Source organism: Dicentrarchus labrax, unplaced genomic scaffold (genome assembly GCF_905237075.1).
Source record: "Dicentrarchus labrax unplaced genomic scaffold, dlabrax2021, whole genome shotgun sequence".
Lineage (NCBI taxonomy): Eukaryota > Metazoa > Chordata > Actinopteri > Moronidae > Dicentrarchus > Dicentrarchus labrax.
In genome coordinates this window covers 22,586,000-22,597,513 of record NW_026136710.1, presented here as the reverse complement: position 1 = coordinate 22,597,513, position 11,514 = coordinate 22,586,000, and the positions used below count along the sequence as shown (strand labels likewise).

The 11,514-nt window shown below is 42.5% G+C and overlaps 1 protein-coding gene across 2 annotated transcripts; it reads left to right on the top strand.

Annotated features, from left to right (window-relative positions):
• The first annotated feature begins 242 nt into the window (after window positions 1-242).
• crata (carnitine O-acetyltransferase a) lies at window positions 243-11,263 on the top strand. Of its 2 annotated transcripts, none has more exons than XM_051413519.1 (14): window positions 243-441; window positions 1,733-2,029; window positions 2,203-2,321; window positions 2,472-2,525; window positions 2,652-2,817; window positions 3,687-3,861; window positions 4,051-4,229; window positions 5,240-5,340; window positions 5,554-5,673; window positions 5,786-5,908; window positions 7,781-7,916; window positions 8,637-8,699; window positions 9,327-9,464; window positions 9,646-9,963. In XM_051413519.1, exons 1-14 carry the CDS (start codon window positions 415-417, stop codon window positions 9,652-9,654), a joined length of 1,707 nt encoding a protein of 568 aa, XP_051269479.1. In that variant the 5' UTR covers window positions 243-414; the 3' UTR covers window positions 9,655-9,963. The 2 variants fall into 2 exon arrangements, with proteins under 2 accessions (XP_051269479.1, XP_051269478.1); XM_051413518.1 differs by having other exon boundaries at window positions 244-441; window positions 9,890-11,263.
• The last annotated feature ends 251 nt before the right edge of the window (window positions 11,264-11,514 follow it).

The window sequence follows — 11,514 nt, the reverse complement described above, 5'->3', positions numbered from 1 at the left end:
GTAGCAGCAGGACAACATACACAAAGACAAAAACAGCATTCAAAATAATAATAATATGGACTATATTATAGACTTAAGTACTTTCTAAAAGGTTCAGATGATTACCAGGACCTCGAGGCGTTATGGACGTGATATTTCCCCAATCCATCAGTATTGATCTATTGATGATCGTAAACACTGCCTATCAATAAGAAGTCACACCCACCGGTCCTGTGCGGCGGCAGACAGACAGACAGACAGACAGACAGACAGACACTGCGGGAGGAGTCAGAGGCAGCCGGTCTCCGCGGGGGTCTGCTGGGGGAAAAAGCTCAAAGCGAACAGTGTGTGCTGGACTTTGAGCACTGACGGACCTCGGACTGCGGGGTGTGCGGGGTGTGCGGGGTGTGCGGTGGGCGGCTCTTTGGAGGCACAATGTGGGGCATTTGCAGCAGAACGATGGTAAGTTAGAGACCCTCTCAGTTAGCGGACCTTAACGCTGGTCCAAAGCCAACTTTAGCTCTAAAATGGATTCCTTTGATATTGTTGACTGTGGCCGGAGACGTGACAAAGCGTTTCAGACAGTTTGTAGTGATTTATCACTTACCAATAGCGAGTTAGCGAGTTAGCTATCTGTTAGCTAGGTGGTGAAGTGTTGCTGTTAGCAAAGTTAGCTGATCTACGTTAGTTCGTTAGGGACTGAAGTAGCTAACTAGCGGTTAGCTAGCTCACTGGGTCAAAGGTGATTTTGTGGTCAGTTGAGATTGAAGTTAGCTACAAAGCACAGACAGACAGACTGACACTGCTAATGACGGTAAGACTTCCGCTAAGTGACGGTGTCTTACAGTTAACGTTAGATAGATATACAGACAATATAACATTAAAGTTACTCATCATCAAACTCACTTTAGAATTTGACAAAGGCCCCTGCTTGGAGGAACATGTCTGAAGATGTCATTTGACATAAAGACAAACAATGTCACCATGGTTACAGTTATATCTTCAGCCTGTGACAACAGTAACATTAACAGACTGTCAGATTGTTAAGTAGAGAATGACTCCTCAGTAGAAGTCACACATGCATTGGGAAGCAAATATTGTTGATGTTTGTTTCACCAACGCTATTTACCTCTTAGTACTGTTGTTGACATATTTCTCTATTTGTCCTTGCTGTAGTCCAGTTGGAAATGAGTACAGACTGCCCTCTACCGGCGATGTGTGTTAGTGAACTGCTACCAAACACTGCACCTCAGTTGGATTTAGACAGTCTGTTTATTATAGCTGCATGTTAACCAGAAACCACTGGCAACTGATTCTGGTGTACAGCCAAGGTTGGGATACAATTACAGTTACTGAATAATAACTAAATAAGTTTCAATAATAATTAAATGTTTAAAAAATGTAGTCATTAACCCAATCCAAGTATCACAACATTAAAGTAACGTAACTTGATTACGTTCAGTTATTTTGGGATTGTCTCAATAGCAAATAAAAACGAGAAAAGAAATGTCAAAAAGGAGTATTAGTGCAAGTTTATTCTTTGAGTCAACAGAGGCATCAAAAACACGTCCTCTGCTCAGTGTATTTATAAAGAAAAACTGATGTATTTTATAATTGTCTGATTTAAGATTTAGAAGAGTAATGCTATTAAAGGGCAGACTCAGCCAGAGTTATTGTCCACAGTTGACTGGGCAGATAACAACAACTCTATTTGAACGATCATGTGTTTAATGGACACTCCTTTGTCTCTCAGGTGAAGGTGGGGATGGTGAAACCCTGCGGCTTAATGAAACCCTGTCACTTGGTGAAGCCTGTATCAGCAACTCGGGTCTCCGGGAGATATCTGACCCACCAGAGGGGACTGCCCGGTCTGCCCGTCCCCCCTCTGCAGCAGACATGTGAGCGCTATATTGGCGCCCTGGAGCCCATTGTGGAGGTGGACGAGCTGAAGCACACCAACGAGCTGGTGGACGAGTTTCAGAAGGCAGGGGGGATCGGGGAGAGACTGCAGAGAGGACTGGAAAAGAGAGCGAGTAACACCGAGAACTGGGTGAGCTCAACAGCTGGGCCGGCAGATGTTCACACGTTGACTTAAAAAGTATTGTGACGTGGGACTTGTGTAAGACGATGCTCGTCTGACACATACTGTTTGTTTTCATTCTGTACACCTTCTAATTCATCTGGCCACTGTGTTGATGTGTTATTGACTGTGTGTCTGTGCAGCTGTCAGAGTGGTGGGTGCAGGTTGCTTACCTCGAGTACCGGCTGCCTGTGGTGGTTCATTCAAGTCCTGGGCTGGTCTTGCCCCGCATGAACTTCAGGGATAAGCAGGGACAAATAAGGTGACCCCCCCCCTCCACACACACACACAAATTCTGACAACTTTAAGATGTCATAACTTTCACTAACAGTGGAAATAAATGTATCCCAGCCAACATAAGGACATGTTCATACACATTAACATGAATATCAATCATGTTCTCTCTGTTTAGGTTTGCTGCCAAACTGATAGCGGGTGTTTTGGACTTTAAGACAATGATTGACAAGTGAGTGCTGAGCATAAAACATTCCCGGTTTTGTCCTTTAACTTCAACACTGAGTAAATGTCAACATATTGTAAAGGACATTGTGGCTAGGTTAGTGTTTAATGGCGGAGCTTGTATGTTTTGCAGTGAGACACTACCAGTTGAATATCTGGGAGGGAAGCCCCTGTGTATGAATCAGTACTATGAAGTGCTGTCGTCCTGCCGGATACCCGGTCTGAAGAGAGACTCTATTGTGAACCACGCCAAGAGCTCCAGGCCCTGCAAACACATCACAGTAGTCCACAACTTTCAGGTGAGGAGCACTGGTCCAAGTCCCACATCTGTGTCTGAGCTCCTCTGGGACCGAGGACCTGTATCACGAAGCAAGCTAGTCTGGCTCTCCTGGCTTCACTGGGTTAGCATTCCAGGATAGCTGCTAATCGTAGCAAAATGTTACGTAGTTAACTAGCTAAGAATCAACGCGAATTGGCTAGCAATTTAGCTAGCATTTGGCTAACTTTAGCTCTCAGATGTAACTGCCTAGCTAATGATTGACCATGCTATCACGGTAAGCAAAGTTACTCTTCTAATATGTACTCTTTTTTATTTTACTTTGATTCACCTTGATTTTGATATTCCAAAATCACAAATCACAATTTAAGAAAAGACTCTCCAAGAAATCCCTTTAATGATGGAAAATAATTTGTGTCCCTCTCAGGAGGCTGTAGGAACAATGACTCCATTTCTCCACTGATCTGATCAGGAGGCTCGTACGTTTCTATCCCATCCTCTGATCTGTACCTGCTATGGGCAGGTTAGCCATGCAGCAGCATAGGTTGCCATGGTGATCTACACTTGCTAAAAGTGTGCCAGTTTACTAGAAAGCCAGAGCTGAACCAAAGATAGCTGGAAAAGCCACTAATCTTGCTTTGTGATGCAGGCCTCAGGTCTTCAGATCTTCATCCTTTGTTGGGTCTGTATTGGGGTTTTTTAAGGCTTTGCCAGGAGACCATTCAAGACCTCTTCTTAAAGTTAACCTTCAGGTCATTTCCAGTGTAGAACCATACAATAACATTTGCCAAAAGCTTACGGTTGTCATTACATCTGGCAAACCGACAGTTTTCCACTAAAAGTGAAAAACCTGACTGAGCCTTTTCTCGTCTTTCCTCCTCTCGGAATCAGTTCTTTGTGTTGGACGTGTACAACAGTGATGGAACTCCACTGACATCCGATCAGCTCTGCGTTCAGCTGGAGAGGATCTGCAGCTCCTCACCGCAGGCCGACGTGGAGCCTGTGGGCATCCTTACCACCCACCATCGCGACTCCTGGGGCAAGGCCTACGTCAACCTCATCAAGGGTGAGCTCAAAGACGACCAACACCGATCTGAAAAGCAGTAAAAAATAAAACTGCACACAGGAATTAATCGTGAATTATAGTTAGTAATGTCGATACAGTATGTAAAAATGTTCAATTAGTTCAACTTTTACAGCCGGATTACATAATAACACCATGACTGCTTTGTGTGCGCGTACTTGGTGTGTCCAGATAAGACCAACAAAGAATCCGTGTCAGCTATCCAAAGGAGCATCTTCACCCTGTGTTTGGACGGAGCCATGCCTCGAGTGTCTGATGACACCTACCGTAGCTCTGCCGCCGTCCAGATGCTGCACGGAGGAGGCAGCCAGTGGAACAGTGGCAACCGCTGGTTTGACAAGACGCTGCAGGTCAGCCACACAAGCTTTGTATACACACACTCATTTCCCTTATCAGCAATAGCTCAACTAATGTTTCAGCATCTAGCATTTAACACATACCACTTTCTCTGTATCAGCTCAGGCTTCAGCTCTGTGCTCTATCAGGGATCCCACACATCCTGGAAAATCTGGAAAACCTGGAAATTTGAGACTAGATTTCTGTCATGAAAACACCTGGAAATTGATTAAAATGACCAAATATCATTGACCAAATATCTTTGCTCTGGAAAAGTCAGAGTGAGTTGTGAGACAAGTGTTGTCCTGGATTGTAAGAAAAAACTCCTGGAAAGGTCCTGGAAAATGTCCTGGAAAGGTCCTGTTTTCGACTTGTTTTAGCCCAATAGAAAGGCTTTATGCTCACTGGTAATTCTGGTTTAGTACACACATTACACGAGGGGTGTTTCATAAAGCTAGATTACCAGTGAAACCAGGCTTACTTCTGTAAGTCAGGCCTATTTAAATCTATTAAAACACATATTATTAAACCATTTATCAAACGAGTAACTAACAGCAGTCAATGTCGTACCTTAACAGTAACCTTGTGTTTGTGTAGTGTTGAAAAAATGTAAATAAAATTATACAAATTATCAGTTTGAATTATACTAAAAGCTCCCTGCACCAAACTTCCTTTAAGAAATATTATCATTTGAACAATTCCTAACCTGTCCGTAAAAACACAAGCTAAAGGCTTTTATTTTTGAAAGTCTTAATCCATAAAGATAAACTGTATTCTGTACAGAGTTTACATTTTGTCACCTCAGCACGTTCAGCCTCCGTTGTAGCTGCGCTCTTTCAGTGGAAGAACAGTGTGTGAATGAGTGGCGGACTGTTTTAGAAATTAAGATTTCTCACTAAAATAAGTGCTGGTAGGTGGATCAGATAGAATAGTGTACTGTTGGTCACATTCAACAAATTCCTCAGGCTGTAATACATTCTTGTTTTATGTTTTGTTCTCAACAATTGTGTGATCTTTGTGTCAGTTTATTATCGGAGAGGACGGGACGTGCGGTGCGAACTACGAGCATGCCCCAGCTGAGGGCCCACCCATAGTGGCCTTGATCGACCACGTTGTAGAATACACGTAAGTAGGTCGCAGATTGCTTTGGCTCAGTAGGTGTCTGTTTGGAGTTTTTCTGGTTACAACATCTTCGAAAGTTCAGCAACAAGACACATAGCACAACAAAATCACAGAACTCTGCTACTGGCATGGACAGGCAGTTTATGAGGTATGACTTCGGTTTGTTTTTGTTCCCTCTCATGTATCGTTTCTTCTCTTTCTTGTTAACAATAACAGGAGGAAGCCAGAGATGGTTCGGTCTCCCATGGTCCCTTTGCACATGCCCAGGAAACTGCACTTCAACATCACGCCTGAGATTAAGAAGGACATTGAGGAAGCCAAGCACCACATGAACACGTGAGATTTTTATAACTACACCAGCACAATAGGTATACACATATTTATACTTCATTTCATTAAGTACCAAGATAGACCTGGTCTCATTGTCCTGACATTCCTCCCTCCACAGACTGGCCCAAGACCTGGATATGAGAGTCATAGTATTTGGCCACTTTGGGAAAAATGTCCCGAAGGCCCACAAGATGAGCCCTGATGCTTTTATACAGGTAGCCCTACAGCTGGCTTACTACAGGTGAGTTTCTGGAGGTGGACTGTCTTTGTATGCAGACTTTTTAATCTTTAAATTCCAAACTGGTGCTACCTAGAGAGCTTCATGTTGATCACACTTTTAGGCTGCAACAGAGATTCTTATATCCATAATTGAGCTGGATTCCCCCATTTTTCAGGTACTTACAATTATCTGGGCTGATATGTACAGTATAAAGTTCTATGTAATGATCTAAATAATGGTACTAAATAGGGTTGGGCTGGCTTTTACCACTAGATGTTGCACATGACTCAGCCACTCCCAGGTGGAACATAATGAGAGCCCTTGAATGAGAGAAAAGCTGCCAGTTAATTGAGTTTTGAGTTTTTCACAACACGTTTATGATAAAAGCCTGGTTAAGAAATGAAGGCCCACTGTACTACTAGAGAGCTTTTAATTTGAAATAGATACAGGAATAAGGCTTCTTATTTTTCTGTCTGCTACGCTACTGACAAACTATAGTTTGCTAGCTACCTCGCTAACATAGGTAACAGATGTGATAAGCATGAGTGACATAATGGTTGTCAGGGACAGGGTTACATTGGGCTATATGCACACTTGAGTGACCCAAATCTTGATTATTTTGCTCACATGTGACTCATATAGAATCTGATCTTTTCAAGTCTGTTGTGGTCCAGGATTTTTTGCAATGCAACCTCAGTATGAACTGTCATATCAGAATGCATGGGACCTTTACTATTCTCCCTTTAATATGGCTTATAGCGGTGGCATGAGCCTAAAATAAACAGGTTTTTACTGTGATTTAATGTCAATAAACGGTTCAAAAGGATGCCGAAAAGAAGAGAGTGAAGACGAATCCACTTTTAAAGAAAAAGTTTAAAGAATAAACTGGTAAACGTCTGCAGATCAGAGCAGAATCCAGTGGGACTGTGGGTGTTTATTCCTCCAGGAGCTCCTGCTCTGCCCCAGGCTCTCTTCTGTAGAGCACCCCTGGCTCAAGCTCTGTCCCTCTGCTCCTTCCCATATTTTGTATTTCACACTCACACAAAATTACATTTTGCTCTATTCACATCTTGGCATTGAATTTTGAACTGAACTGAAACTGATTTCTGTTTGGTGGGATTGCAGTATTAGAGTTATATTTAAGTGTGATACTTCTAAGTGTGATACTTCTTTGCTGACTGCAGTGACTCCCAGGTGCCGTAAAATAAGGACTACAATTTGCCTTTTGTGACTCCAGACAGAGCTGTGTGAAGTCTGATAAATGTCCTCAAGTGATGTCACTTGAGGCAGCGTGAATTGGGTCTGAAGACTACAGGTTTGAAAATAAATACAAACTCTGTCGGTGTAGATTTAGGAAGAAGTGAGCTCATCAGACCTCTGTAGCCCACTCCCCATCTCTGCTAGAGGCTCCAGGCTACATTACATTACACATTCTCTGACTAAAATGTCAGTGGTTGAGTTGCATTATGGGCAATGTAGGTGCTAGGTTTTGACAAGGAAGAATAATGTGTGGAATAAAGAAGACACTTGAGTTATTTGATGTGGTGTTGGTATGATGGGTGTTGTGACAGACCAACTTACTGTATCATCACACATTTCCCAAATCTCTTCTCAGTGTGGTGTGTGTGCCTCTGTGTTGCAACACTGCCATCTGCTGTTCACTCCTGAGCCCTCTGAAATCATTTGAGAGCTGAGACCAAGACTGAATACTCAAAATAGTTTATGCATTATAAGTATTCTTATTCTAATGAAATCACTTAATTCTGAGAATTGTTTTACACACGTCAGCAAGTATTTTTCTCTGAGCGGCTTTATACACAAAGGCCATGATGACTCCGCAACAGCAAGCATGTTAGAGTTGTTCTCACACCCTCTCTCCTCTTGTGTCGGCAGGATGTACAAGTGCTGCTGTGCCACATATGAGAGCGCCTCCCTGCGTATGTTCAGACTGGGCCGTACCGACACAATCCGATCAGCCTCAAGCGCCTCGGCCTCCTTCGTCAAGGCCTTCGACGAGCCCGGCAAACAGGTCAGACGAGAGTGGATATTTTAATGGAATGTGTTTGTATTTACAGCAGCTGTTCTGGCAGTGAATCAATCACTCCGATTAAAACCAGAACTCTCTGACATGGTAATACCAGGCTTTTTCAATCACAGGCCTGGAATTAAGTCACTTTTGGTCTTTGATAAATACAAATTTATTGGGTTAAATACATTAGGTCATTCTCACACATGTACTGAAGTAAAATGAATGCAGCAGTAATATTAAATCCAAAAACATCACATACAATAGTAAAACACTGCTTCTTGCTGCCATGCTTACATACATTTACCTTTAGTAAGGTTTAGAATACAGAACTTCTAGTAGTTCTAGTTCTTGTAGTGACACATTTTTTGCCTGACTAATGAAACTAAATGAAGAAAAAGGAATTATAGAAATGTTGCGCTACTGTTGATATCCAGTGTTCTGACAGCTGTGTGGCCTTGGTATAATGACACTAAGTGATACAGCAGTCAGGTTCTGATAGCACTTGGAGTCACACTGCAGCACACTACAGAAACGTCACTGGAAAGCAGCGATACGGGTGTGATGGTGCATAATGATTAACCTTTATTCTTTCACTGTTGAGGAATTTCAGTGTTACACGTACATCCTCAAGTTTTTAAGTAAACACATTTGACCGTTGTTATACTATAAGCTACTGTAAAGTGTGTCTTAACATTCCTTTCTTATTCCTGTTTTCCTCAGAACACAGAGAAGGTTGATCTATTGGTGAACGCCGTGAAAGCACACAGGTCATACACTAACATTGTGAGTATTCACAGCACCGGGATTGGCAGAATGCTGCTGAAAATAGTCCCCTACAAATGCACTATTTCCTCCTGTTTGATAAAGACTACAGTGACCAGCTGTTTTAGAGAATTACTGTATTAAGTAATAATGCTATTTGTTTGCAATAGGAAAAATCTAGAATGTTTAGCCTTATTTTTTATTAGTTAAAGGCATACTGTTCAGATTTTTCTGTTGCTCTTTGTAAACGTGCCACTCAAAGTTGGCCCCTCCTCCCCAGCTCAACTGAAAGCTGCGATGGTGGAACAAGGGTCCAAACATTATTTTCTGATTGTTTCACAGCGGTTACGGTCTAAAGCACAAATAACCACAGCCACACCACCGCACAACGGGAAAAAAAGGTGCACTTTGCAGAATTTTGTACCGAAGCTGCTTTGTAGCTCAGCCCTGGACTCGGTCAATCAGACACACAGAACGCAGCTCTTTATACATTCCTAGTCTCCCACAGACCTGTCCCTACAGTGTGTACCACAGCTGGAGATCAGAAGAAAGGGAGAGAGACAGAGCCAGCGACCCCTTTTTAAAAAAAATGAGTCTATGCATTGTTTTGATGACTAACTAACTGATGAATTCTCTCTGCCCCTGCAGGCTATCAGTGGCCAGGCCATAGACAGACACCTTCTGGGCCTTAAGATGGTGGCTATTGAGGAAAAACTACCCATACCTGCAATCTTCACAGACACTGCCTACGCCAAAGCCTTACACTATCGGCTATCTACAAGTCAGGTACGAACCAGAGTTGAAACTGAAATAGAAAAATGGTGTTTTTGAGAATCGGTACAATATCATGAAACAAAATATCACAATAGGATATTTTTGGATATTTTCTTATAATATGGGTTATTTTGTCAGGATAATGATGACTAAAATGTGCCTTACACTTCCTGCTTGCCTCATTGTCGCCCAGGCTTGTTGAAAAAGGGGGTGTGGCTCTACTGTTGGATGATATGGGACACTGTGATTGGCTTATAGACATCCAGTCAGATAAGTTTGCACATTTGTCAGTCATAGATGTAGACATCCTAGAAAGTCATGTCCGTTGGAATGGACGGGGGATCTGAACAGGCTAAAGTAGTAGAAGATGCTAGTAGATGGATGTGTTTGACCCTATAACCCAAAACTAACCACCACATTCTCACTCCTTACCAAAGGTACCGTCCAAGACTGACTGCGTCATGTGCTTCGGCCCCGTCGTGTCCGATGGATACGGCGTGTGCTACAATCCCATGAACGATCACATCAACTTCGCGGTGTCGTCTTTCAACACCTGCGAAGAAACCAGCGCAGCGCGTCTGGCCCGGGCCGTGGAGGGGGCGCTGCTGGACATGAGGACACTGCTGGAACAAACCCCGAGAGCCAAACTGTGAAGCTCCAGAGTATACTGAACGTCTTCATGGATGAAATGGACGATACGGTGCTGCCTCCTAATGAGTCACACTCGATAGGAAGACCGTTCTTTGTGTGATTGAGTGACACTTGACCCTACCGCTGCAGCTGGTAGTCTGAACTAGTATTCTGTTTTTCCCAGCATGTTATTGATCAGCATTGTGCACTTTAAATCATGCTGTGTAATGTGGTACAATCCACACACACTTTAAATTAATATTGATGCACTCTTCTCTGCTTCAAAGAGTAACTGAAATATCAACAGAAATGATCTACTTGATGGATATTTTCTGATTTTATCACCCACGAGTCAGCCCTGTTTTGTCTGGTTTATGCCTCTGTGCCTTCGACCTCCATTGTTGCCTAAAAACTACTAAAGTCACTGGGCTGCACTGCTGCATTAGGTGACATTTTGTTTCATTCATAGGTGGCAATAGTACTCACATTGTTTACTCCAGTAGAAGTAGTAGTAAACTCAGGTAAAATTAGAAGTACTGAATCAACTTTGTTACTCAAGTAAAAGTGAGTAAGTACAGGCGCTGAAATGTAATCAAATACTCTGAGTGGCTGATGGTGAAACTATTGTATGCAGCATAATAAGTGGATATTACAGCATCCTGCTTTAGCTTTCATTTAGTGGGTACAAAGATTACATAACAGACCCTATCTTGTATCCATCCTCTTTTATTCTGAAGGTCCGGTTCGGAAGTCTTATCACTTCCTTTGAACGGTTCCGTTCTGTAGATTTTTTTTTTGTTTTGTTTTTATACCTCACAGAGCGTGCAGTATATTGATTTATGGGCATTTCTACCATATGACTCCCAGCAGGCTCTGTGTGGTTTACATATTTTAATTTCAAATCATTTGTAAACTGCAAAATCACTGGATCTTCCTCAGATGGAAATGTCAGATGAGACTTTTGTTGGCCAGTTAGCATTTCATCCATGTTTGTTGTGTAAGGAAATATAATTAATCTGAATGTAGAAATGAGGCTGATGACACCGGGAGAACAATCGAGCAGAAACATTGCATAATAATGGGGAGTGTGTGATGGGGGAGGGAGAGGGGAGGAGGTTATTGATGGTTGTTGCTCAAATTGTTCAACACTTCCCAAATGAAATGCTTATTTTCTGAAAGCACTTCCTGTTTATGTCCTTTCTTAAGTGTTACTTTAACACCATCTCCTCTTCAGCACCGTCTCAGTACCCTGCTGTAAAGCTGGTTCAGTGGTGAAGGCAGACAGGATGGGACCTTTTAAACTGTCCAAGTTCTTTATTTTTGCTATTTTGTACAGCAGTGGATCAGTGCAGCATTACAGTGTACATCAGCTTGGTCCAAACTAAAAAAAAAAAAAGAAAAATTAATAAAATTTAAAGCTGCAAGCTGTTTT